Raw genomic sequence first — 11,613 nt, forward strand, 5'->3', positions numbered from 1 at the left:
GGAGACTTCACAGAAATCAAATTTATTTTCCCTTCCCCTCTAATAAAATACGTAGAGAAGGATAAAATAATAATTAAAAAATGCCATTAGTTTTCACCTAGGGATGTATCTAAATTCAGTGATCTAGAAACAGTCACTGTGCAATAGAGAAGAATAGAGGGGAAATGCTGTTAGCTGAAAGTTGTAAAAGAGTAAAGGGAAAAAAAAAGACACTAAAACACGAAAGAATACTTTTAAAATGGAGTGAGATATATTCTATAGTTACCTGAAATGTTAGTCAGACAAAATGACATTAAACATATATATGGTTTGTACTCAAAGAATCAGTCACATTTTAACATTAACAACAACAAATAATCTGGTCTAAATATTTTGTTTTGGATATATCAAATTTGTAGTTTTGTAAATGTTTTAAAAGTTACTATTTCATTTTCAAGTAAACTGACTTCATGTCTCTCTAGAATTTTAGTTGTAGGAGAACATGTACAAAAAATATTAATCTCTGATAAACAATTTAAAGTTGACTCAAATTTCACAACAGTAACCTGAAAATCCAATTTCCTAAGTTAATATTCATAAATAATATTTTTAAACATATACTTCCTTCGACTAATGTTTCTTCAATAGGCTCTCAATTTAAAGCAAATTATATGGCTATAATGCTTATGAAGTTTAGCTTACCCTTTTTCAAGTTTTTAGAAAAAACTAACCCTTTTTTCTTAATTCAACATCTACAACTAGTTATGTATACAATTCTATGCTATACTGTAATATCGACATGAAAATGTGCCATGAAACACGCTGATATAACCACGAAGAACAGGAACCACAGTTAAATATGCTCTAGCTTACAAATGATAATGTATGCTATTACAAAAAATACAAATTGAATTTTCAGACGTCCACTTCCTAATGACACTATCAGACAATTTTTAAAAAATTGTAGCCACTAACATAATAAATCATTAGGTACAAAATGAATTCAATTTAGAATGAATAAAATGTGAGAATACTTAGATAAATACTAAAAACAAAAAGCTTCGTAGTAAATGAATGAAACTGCAAAATTCTATTTTCAAAAAGGAAGTAACAGAAAATGGCACACTACAGGTCCCAAGTGGCTGCTATGAATACGTTAACACTTGAAATGGGAACAGGAAAGTAGAAGTAAGAAGCAGAACAACATGCAACTGTGTAAAAAATGTTTCTAGGGACACAAAAGATACACAGGATTTATTTAGGAGTAGAAAAATGCTGTATCAGATACTACTAGATACTTTACAAGCAGTAAAGCAATACTTTTAAAAAATACTCCTGTTTATAAACAAGAGGCTTAACAGGCACATCACAAACTATATTTTTTATGCCCTATAATTATTTCTCCATTACACATAAAAAGGAAATAACTTTTAGTAATGTCAAAGACCCTCGAAAAATACATTGAATCAATTTTAGTTTGCCCAAATGAATATGGGCAAAACACTTCCCCCCAAAAAATAACTTTTTGAGATAGGGTCTCACTCTTGTTGCCCAAGGTGGAGCGCAGGGGCATGATCTGGGCTCACTGCAACCTCCGACTCCTAGGCTCAAGTCATGCTCCCACCTCGGCCTACTGAATAGTTGAGACTACAGGTGTGTGCCACCACAACCAGCTAATTTTTGTGTTTTTTGTAGAGATGCGGTTTCACCATGTTGCCCAGGCTGGTCTCGAACTCCTGAGCTCAAGCAATCGGCCTGCCTCAGCCTCCCAAAAGGCTGGGATTACAGGTGGGAGCCACCATACTGACAAACCTTTTAACAAAGGCAAGTTTTATCTGAAAGGTCTGAGATTGTCCTCAAAATTCTTCAACTGTTATCACTTTTCAAAAAGTCAAAGTTTGACACAAACCTAAAATTAATAGTTTTCTAGACTTATGCACTATTGGCCCACACCTGACTGAGAGAGCTCAATGGGGGATGGATAGAGTACTCATACTTGGAAGCCCTCCAAAGTTTTAGTGAAATGAGATCCTTACCTATGTTTAAAGGAAGTTAACATACCAGGTAGAATCACAAGTAGAAGTAGATGAATAGGCAGATGTAGAGCACTAAAAAGTAATGCTTAAAAAATGACATTTCCCCCTACTTTTAATGCAACCTAACAAAAGGATAGAAGAACAAAATAGCACCCAAATCAATTATAGATAATACAAAGCATTAATACTTATCTTAAAAGTTTTAAGGATCACCTACCTCTTACTAACTGGGTACATTTCACCACATCTGTGTGTGGGTGTTCAATGGTGATCTCAAAACCTGAAATGATAAGCACTTTTTTTTTTCCAATCACTTACCACTACAATACTTGCCTGAGAAATGCCATAAACATATATTCTTCATTATTAGGAAAAATCCATAATTAAAGTTTCTCATCACTGACATTCTCATTACTTTTCCAATGACAAGATATAATTTTTCAAATACAATGTCTCAATTATGAAAATAAAGTTAAAAGACCAAGGGTAAATTTATTTGAAATTCTGAATTATAAATGATTTGGGATTATCTTAAAGTTAAAAACAAATTAAACTCCTGGCAAATACAATTGTTAAGCTGGTCCCACAACTTAAGGACGGAATTCAACTACGTAATATCTTCCTTAATATTTCAAAGCTTTCTTTCAGAAGACATGAAAAGCACATTTTTCATAAACATTAACTGTTGGGCCACAGTGGTAGAAATGAGCTTTTAAATGACACGGCACTCTAGATCAAAGGGTTTCAACCAGTTATCTCATAATTATACTTCATTCATAATTAAAATCATATGACAAACCCTAGAGGTCTCATGACTGCTTAAACTACTCTTTCTAATACGAAAGATGAAATGTTTAAAAGCTTTCAACGTGCAATCAACCCTTAGGTGTGGCAGGGTTTCTGTTTTTATTAAAAGTGAAGATCACATTTGGTTGTCTTCAGAAGCAGTAAGTAAATAAAATCCTAACAAATGGGTAATCTAGATTTATAAAGTTGTTGTGTGGTCTATATATAGTTCTACTGTAATTAAATATGCAAAATACTTTAAATAAAGCCACAGAGGCATATCTTCTAAATTCTAATGTTCCCCTTAAAATACCTTCTCATTCTCTGTGCCTAAGAATATGTCATAAACAATATGGATATTATGATTTTATATAACTGCATTATATGATTTATAATTTTTCATTTTCAATTTTTTACCTAAATGAAATTTATAATTTTGTATAGTAAAAAAATAACATGGTAAATCACAGGATTTGCAAGAAATAAGACCCTCACTTTTTGGGTATCTCTTCATTTTATAGAAACTTCAAAGAATTTACAGTTGACCTTTGAAAAATGCAGGGCCTAGGGGTGCCAATCCCCACACAGTTGAAAATCCACGTACTCCCCTAAGACTTAACTATCGTTGACCAGAACCTGCTTACCGCTGAAGCCTCACTGGTAACATAAACAGTTAATCAACACATATTTTGCATACGTATCATATACTGTATTTCTACAACATAGTAAGCTAAAGAAACTATTAACAAAATCATAAGGAAGAAAAAATGTATTTACTAGTATTAAGTGAAACTGGATCATCATAAAGGTCTTCATAGTAGGCCAAGGAAGAAGAGGGGTTGGTCTCACTGTCTCAGGTTGGAAGACACAAAAGGGGAGGCAGGAAAGGCAGGCAACACGTGGTGTAACTTTACAGAAATATACCATAATTTCTGTCTTTTGCTGGCATTAAATTCTCTGGCTTTAGATCCTTCACCTTCCCTTTGCTTTAAGCTTCTCTCCAATCATATTAGAGTCCATAGGTATGCCTTTCTTATAGCAATCCTGCATTCACATAAAAGCTGCATTTTCAATATGAGATAAAGTGCAAGGTTTTGTGCCTGCTTGTATAGCTGCAGTGATGGCTTCAAAAATGTCTTTTTCTTCTTTCACACTGAACCTTACACTGGATTCATTTATTTTGAAATGGTGGGCAACTGTAGCTACAGACCTCAATCTACAATACATATCAAACAATTCAACTTATTTTTGGTAACATCACAACTTTTATCTGCTTCTTGGGAGCACTTCCGGCATCACTAAAGGCACTTTGTATGAGTCCCATGGTATTAATCAAAGTTTCCAGTATTGCACTAAATACGGTAAAAATATGCCAGAACCTCTTTTACTGCGGTATGTAACTTACTGGAGAGACAAACTGTTCAGAGATGACAAGTGTCACACAGCATTTTAAGTGGATACTCTTGCAATAGCAACGGGAGGTGGCTACAAAATTATCACAGTAGTACAGTTATGTATGTATTATGTATTAACGTTAATTTTATGTACCTTTACATTTGTTTGTTTACATTTTCTCTTAACTGCGAATACAGCCACATATGCTCTGTGTTTGTGTGCCTAAGTTTTTAAAATTTTTATCTTTTAAAAATAGATTTATGTATATTTTATGGCAGTATATATTAAAGTAGACTAATATCTATATATATTTTATGCATTCATGACATATCCAACTTTTTCTTAATTTTTTCAATATTTCTAGGCTACAGTTCACCTACAAGTTTTTTCAAATTGTTGCAAATTTCTAATTTTCCAATATTATTTATTGAAAAAAATCCATGTGGACCAATGGAGTTCAAACCTGTGCTGTTTGAGGGGCAACTGTATATGTAGTTTTACAAGCTAACACAAGCTAGTTTTACAATGAAGAGTCTGTCACAATGGGAAGTTGTGACTGATTTATCACACTTCTATGCAACATCTGGGAACGGAGTAATAAATTTAAAAAATGACCAATTCACGATATGACTCAGATACTATTCCACGGCCACAGAATGGAGGTATGACAGGTAAAGGAACTTTTGCCCAAGTTTACAAAGCAAGTCAGAGGCCTACAGATTTTAACTCGGATCTCCCCAAAGCCCATGTTCTTCCTACCACATCCTAGTGGGTTCTTTCAGAACTAATATATGACTTTAGATAAACCATCACTTTCTTAGGCCTCAATTTCAGAAAATTGAGTAAGGTGAATGATGACAGTAAATGAACTTGCATACAAAGATACACTTTTAAAAAAGGATGACCAACATTTACATAATTACTATGTCACATTAAAAATCATGTGATAGGCTGGGCGCAGTGGCACATGCCTATCATCCCAGCACTTTGGGAGGCCAAGGCGGGCGGACTGCCTGAGCTCAAGAGTTCGTGACAGAGTGGGCAACATGGTAAAACTCTGTCTCTACTAAATTACAGAAAAATAACTGGCGTGGCAGTATGTGCCTGCAGTCTCAGCTACTCGGGAGACTGAGGCAGGAGAATTGCTTGAACCCAGGAGGCAGAGGTTGCAGTGAGCCGAGACTGCACCACTGCACTCCAGCCTGGGCAAAAGAGCGAGACTCCGTCTTAAAAATAAATAAAAATAAAAAGGTGATATACTCATAAAATACTGACTGGAAGCTCAAGGAAAACAAGGATTGTTGTGTAGGTTTGTATATATCACAATCACATGAAAAGCCCTAAAGGACCATTTTATTCTGCAGTGCAAATCCAGAGTGAAGCATAGTACTTCGTACTTCAACTACCTGAAAACCTAAGAAATCATACCGAAAGGTATGTTTACCATTCAATTTAATTATGCCAAATGAAATTAAATTCTAGAAAAGTAATTTCCATATAACCAGGCAACATTATTCTGGTCTAAAACCTGCTTTAAAATAACTTTCTTCAATAATACAATTATTTCAGAAATCTTTTCACTTATTTAGATGCTTTAGTGAAGTACACACAAAAAGCCATTATCTGATGTAAGTACGTACCTAGAGTTTGTAGCATTATGGTTTCAAGTATAACCAGTTCTTGAGTCTGTTGAAGGTAAGCCTGTCAGATAAAAATATTATCAAATTGATTAAAATAAAAGTAACATTACTCGACTACATGACTGTTACATCTTGTGAGAATTACAGGTTGATTACAAAAGAACCACAGTAGTTTGAAAATATGGAGAAAATAAATAGAGGGTGACAGAGAAAACCTGTATTCTGTGGCAAGCCTAAACTGAATTACTTTCTGTAACAGGAAACAAACAACAAAAAACAAAAAACTAAACAATACGAAAGGGGGCAAGTTAATTGAAAAAAGGAGATGTGCACAGTCTGTAAAGTGAAACAACCTAGGCATTGGTGCTTCAAGAGATATTAAAGACAGGAAGTCCAAGTCAATTAAAAACATCAAACTCAAACCTGCCTTTAACTCAAACCTGGCTTACAAACTCACTCTAGGACATGTCATGTGGTAATTCCTCAAAAGTCACAGTAAGTCAGTGAGTTAATTTTAGAATTAACTTCCCTGCCACCTTAGAAATGACCAAACATACCAAAATAATGTATCTCATACCCATGGGGACATAAATACCAGAGAACCTCCTTACTCAATTTCAAGAAATTATCTCTCTATTACAATTACTCTGGAAATAAAGGATATGAAAAATTTACTGCTGTCCTATTCTGAAATCATGACAATTGACCAAAGTGATAAGGAAATACTATATTACCGATATGAATATACCTATATTCATTTTTGTAAGGACATATTGCTAAAGCCGGAGAGTAAAAGTATCTTTCATTTTATTTATGCTCTACTTTGAAAGGTCATTGGGCTGACTTTTAGAACACAATTTCTATTATTTAAACAGTACCCCAAGAAATAGTTCTGAATTTGTACAGTTAATAGAAACTGTAGGAATTATCGTTAAATAATGACAAACTATTATTTAATGGCTACATTAATAGTTTACTCCCTTAAAGCCAACATCTATGATAAAACTTGCCATTAATAAAATGAGATATAGTTCCATCGAAGCTTAAATTAATCTGGACTTTGAATTTATAATCTGTTAGTCATCCAACAGGTAAAGGTTCCTGATTAAGTAACTCAGGATGCTAGAAAAAAAAATTTTTTTTTTGAGATGGTTTTTTGCTCTTGTTGCCTAGGCTAGAGTGCAATGGTGTCATCTCGGTTCGCCGCAACCTCTGCCTCCCGGGTTTCAGCGATTCTCCTGCCTCAGCCTCCCAAGTAGCTGGGATTACAGGCATGCGCCACCACGCCTCGCTAATATTGTATTTTCACTAGAGACAGGGTTTCTCCATATTGGTCAGGCTGGTCTCAAACTCCCGACCTCAGGTGATCTGCCTGCCTCGGCCTCCCAAAGTGCTGGGATTACAGCCATGAGCCATTATGCCTGGCCAAAAATTTGTAAAGGGCCACAATTCTAACTTCCATCTTAAGATGTCAGAAAAATTTAAAATAGTTCTTTCAAATAAGGTCTATTACAAGGTTGATGATAAAGTTGTCTGGAAAGTAACATTACTCTAGGAAAATTAAAATACTAAAAAAACGCTGCTCATGAAAGCACAGCAAAATGTAGCTTTCTGTATCAGAGATAAGTAGTAGTACATGCATTTAAAAGGAACAATACTTTAAAAGACTACTCATTTAGGGGGTAAATTCAGAAGATTTTCTGTTCCTTCATCTGTTGACAAATTAAGGGGTTATTTATAATCTGGTCTCAAATACAGCTTCCAGTGGAGGTGATAGGGCTTACCCTCTACATGTATCATAACTCTGAACAACAAAATGTGAAACAAAAGTATCTTTGAATCAACAAAGCATCTGGAATCAAAGCCTTCTATAATTCAGAATGACATACAAATTCATGAACATACATGAAATGTTTTTCTGCCAGACTGCTTCCTGGCATTGCATTCCTAAGAGGTAATAAAATAAGCAGCATTTGGAAGGCAACACTAATTGAACTGTATTTTGTTAGGCCTACATTAGGAAAAAGTTTCAAATTTACATAGAAAAAACCCCCAGTATTTACATACATCACATTTAGTATCCAGCAGTGGCTCTAGAGGATGAAGACAAGCATGTGCTACTTTGATAACATGTTCAAGTTTTCGAGCCTGTTCTTCCACTTTTGCAGCCAAAAATAATGCAGTAGACGATATTATCTGCAGAAAAGAGAAAACTCTGGTGATTTAAAAACAAATACATTTCAAAAAACTCTCTATTTTCTTTTCTTTTCTTTTTTTTGAGGTGGAGGTTCACTCTTGTTGCCCAGGCTGGAGTGCAGTGGTATGATCCTGGCTCACTGAAAGCTCTGCCTCCCGGGTTCAAGCAATTCTCCTGCCTCAGCCTCCGGAGTAGCTGGGATTACAGGCGTGCACCACCACACGGGCTAATTTTGTATTTTAGTATTTTGTATTCACCATGTTGGCCAGGCTGGTCTCGAACTCTTGAGCTCAGGTGATCCACCTGCCTCGGCCTCCCAAAGTGCTGGGATTACAGGTGTGAGTCACCGCAGCTAGCCCAAACCCTCTATTTTCTAAGAGGGGAAGCGTGAAAGGAGGGAATGCAGTATTAATCGTATGAATTGTGAGCCTGGGCATGACAAGATTGATGTAATAGTTTTAATAAAGTTATTCATTAAATAGAACTAATCTATAAAATCTGTTTTACTCGTTTTGCACATAGAACAAAGGGGAAAAGGGAAAAGACATACTAAATAAGTTGACTGAACATACTAAAAATGCTAAAGAGAAAGTTTAAATAATATTAATTTGCACATTCTGGAGGCAAAGAAAATAACTCAAGCAAAAAGATGATGCTATACATGAAAAAAAAAAGATGAAAAGCAGATCAAGTATACTCACTATTCTCCTTTCTAGGCACAGAGTCACCATTTTCTAGTACTCTTTTAAATCAAGCAATGATTCGTTGTGTGGCTTTAACTGCCTGCCTTTAGCTTCACTATCTTGTTGAAGGAACAGAAAAAGCACCGAGAGGGCAAAATAAGGAGGATTCTGAACATAAAACTGTTACTTAATTATCTCTATTACTTAACTATAGCAATAATGAAAGCAGCTACAACACCAGGGTATAAGCATGTAATATAAACCAATATAGTAGAAACTTTGCCAATCAGAGATCCAGAAATTAGCATTTTTTTTTTTTTTTTTAGCTTAGTAAATTAGGTCCTTGGGACAGAAGTATAAGGACACAAACACTACAAAGATATTGACTAAGAGAAACATCAAGTCTGAATATGTACCCCAAAAGCTAATAATAAACCAAGTAACTGTGGACTTAGAAAATAGGCATAAAATAAACTCAAATAATATTTTAAGATTACATTCAAGAAATTTCCCATGGGAAGACAATTTCTAAATGTCAAGATTTGAGTAACCATTTTTCAAGAGATGAACATCTGAGCCTCACTATGTCTTGGGGGCGGGGGGGTCAACAATTACTGTACAGAAACAATGCTAAACTGGAGGTGAAGAAAATTTCTGATAGAGGGACAGTGGATCCTTCTGGTATGAGATCTTTTTAAATGTAATATGAAACTTAATCACTGGATTTAGGATCTGAAAAGGACCTTTCTAGTTCAACTGCATTTGCAAATGTGTAAATGAAGTAAAAAAGACTTCAAGAAGTTTTTCTTCTGCTATCTCTTTAAAACAGATGTAAAAAAGAGTTTGGCTCCCAAAACCAGAAGTAATGTTACCTTAAAACAAATGAATAATTTTAATTTGGACTTTCAACTTATTTCTTCCTTTTAAAATGACAACAAGGAAAGGCTTAGAAAAACTGAGAATGCTCAAAAGAGTAATTTAGTCTGGAAGTAGCTTGAACACACAACAGAGTTCTTTATTTGTGTTCCTAGTATTTAGCACTATGTGGCTGTGGTTCAATTTGTTGAATGAATGAGATATGGATAATATATAACGGCACCAATATTAAATTCAAAGTATTCCAAATGCCACTATTAAAATCTGAGAGCCAATGCCCACATAATACATTCAAGAAAATGAAAACACTCTCAGTTTCCCACAATCTCTTATTTATTATCATTATTCATGTCTAACAGGGGAATGGCTAATCAAGCCTTCAAATGCTAAAACTATTTGTCAGAGTGAAGCAATAGAGGCTCAGGTCAGAAGTCAAATTAGACCGAATTTAGTACTTAACTTCCTTCCTGTCAGATGATCCAGAATTTCTCTTACTTGCCTGAAAGACACTGATCAAGAAATACTTGCCAACTAAACACTAATACCCAACACTTTCCCAAAGTTCCTGGTGAAATCCACTAACTCCATTCACATTTCCTTCTCTATAACCTGCAAACACTTTCGTCCACCAATGCTGTAAAACAAAACAAAACACCTTTTTAGATAAATATTTTGTGAGTATCCATGCAAAGCTTTAATTTCAAGGATGATTAAGGAAGGTGATCAAACTAGGTACTACTGCTTTTTGTACGGAAGGTGATTTTGTTGTGAGGCTTAAAAGAATTCCAAATGTTTTGGGTAACAGAAATATTACTAGTTGGTCCATAGCTTTTAAAGGTGAGCAAACTTTTGAAGCCAAGAAACATTCACTGGCACATGCAAGCTTGGTTCAAGCCAAATAATTCACACTAGTACTGTTGGAGGAGTACAGCTGGTTTGGTTCAAGTAACCAAACAATTACAAATTGAGATTCAGTTCACTGAGGACAGGGACCATGCACTACTTATTTTTGTATTTTGGACCTAGTTTAATAAATTTTCCCAAATTACTCTAAAGGGAAAAAAGTAAAAGGAAGTTGATGTGAATAGTGATTAGAATTGTTTGAACTCTGAATAGTGTCATGAGTTTGTTACTCTAGCAGATATATAACTACTTTAACGAAATGTAACATTCTCAAAAACAAGACAAATTTCTATAGAAACATATCATACAAATCATGGAGAGGGGGAGGCAGAGGTGACAGAGCCAGCTGTAGTCATGCTGCCTCAAGTGGAATCTTGGCTCTGTGATCTGACTAGCCTAGACAATTTACTTACTCTCTTTGTGGCTCAGTTTCTGCATCTGTAAAATGGGAGAAACATTAATAGTACCTGCTTGCAAAGTTATGTGAGGATTAAATGAACCAATATACACAGGACTTAGAACAGTGCTCCCTAGTAATATGACTCAAATATTACTACCATGTTGAAAAATTTTAAAAATTGTGCATTAATGTTGATTTTAAATTTAAAAAAACAATTTAACAAGTGTATTTTTAAAATTCCCTTCTCTCTTGCTCACCTTCTTCCTTTCACGGGTAAACTTAATTCTTGGAGGGTCCTGCTGCAGTCTGAGCAAGCATATCCAAACACTGAAGTTATGATACTTGACATTACTTCAATGATTTACATCCACATTCCTTTCACTCCTTCTCTGTTTTATTCCTTTTTGTTTCCATTCCTACTTCTTGATCTGACTCCCTTCCTTCTCCGTTTTTTCTCATCCTGCCCATTCCTGGCTGATGTCTCCCTTCTCTGCTCCTGATATCCTTACTGCTGATATTTATTGAGGACCGCGGTGGTGGTGGCGGAGAATGAACAGACACAAGAGACAAAGACAAACAGAGAACATGGCGGCCGCGCCTAGAGCCTCCGCCTCACTTTATTTATACTCCATAAATCCCACGTCAGCAAAAATAACACAATGCAAAACAAACTTTCTGCACCCAGATGTAACCTTCTGCTTAGTTCCTTGTCTCTAAG

General features: G+C 35.1%; 1 protein-coding gene across 1 annotated transcript in view; it reads right to left on the reverse strand.

Annotated features, from left to right (window-relative positions):
* CCNT2 (cyclin T2) overlaps nucleotides 1-11,613 on the reverse strand; it is a 43,292-nt gene that overhangs the window by 14,674 nt on the left and 17,005 nt on the right. The window contains exons 3-6 of the mRNA XM_017888398.1: nucleotides 7,904-8,032; nucleotides 5,837-5,897; nucleotides 2,229-2,295; nucleotides 1,135-1,207 (exon numbers count right to left, since the gene is read on the reverse strand). Coding sequence (XP_017743887.1) covers nucleotides 1,135-1,207; nucleotides 2,229-2,295; nucleotides 5,837-5,897; nucleotides 7,904-8,032 — 330 coding nt within the window. The remainder of the gene's footprint in view (nucleotides 1-1,134; nucleotides 1,208-2,228; nucleotides 2,296-5,836; nucleotides 5,898-7,903; nucleotides 8,033-11,613) is intronic.

This window comes from Rhinopithecus bieti, unplaced genomic scaffold (genome assembly GCF_001698545.2).
Source record: "Rhinopithecus bieti isolate Rb0 unplaced genomic scaffold, ASM169854v2 scaffold_15296, whole genome shotgun sequence".
NCBI classification, from domain to species: domain Eukaryota; kingdom Metazoa; phylum Chordata; class Mammalia; order Primates; family Cercopithecidae; genus Rhinopithecus; species Rhinopithecus bieti.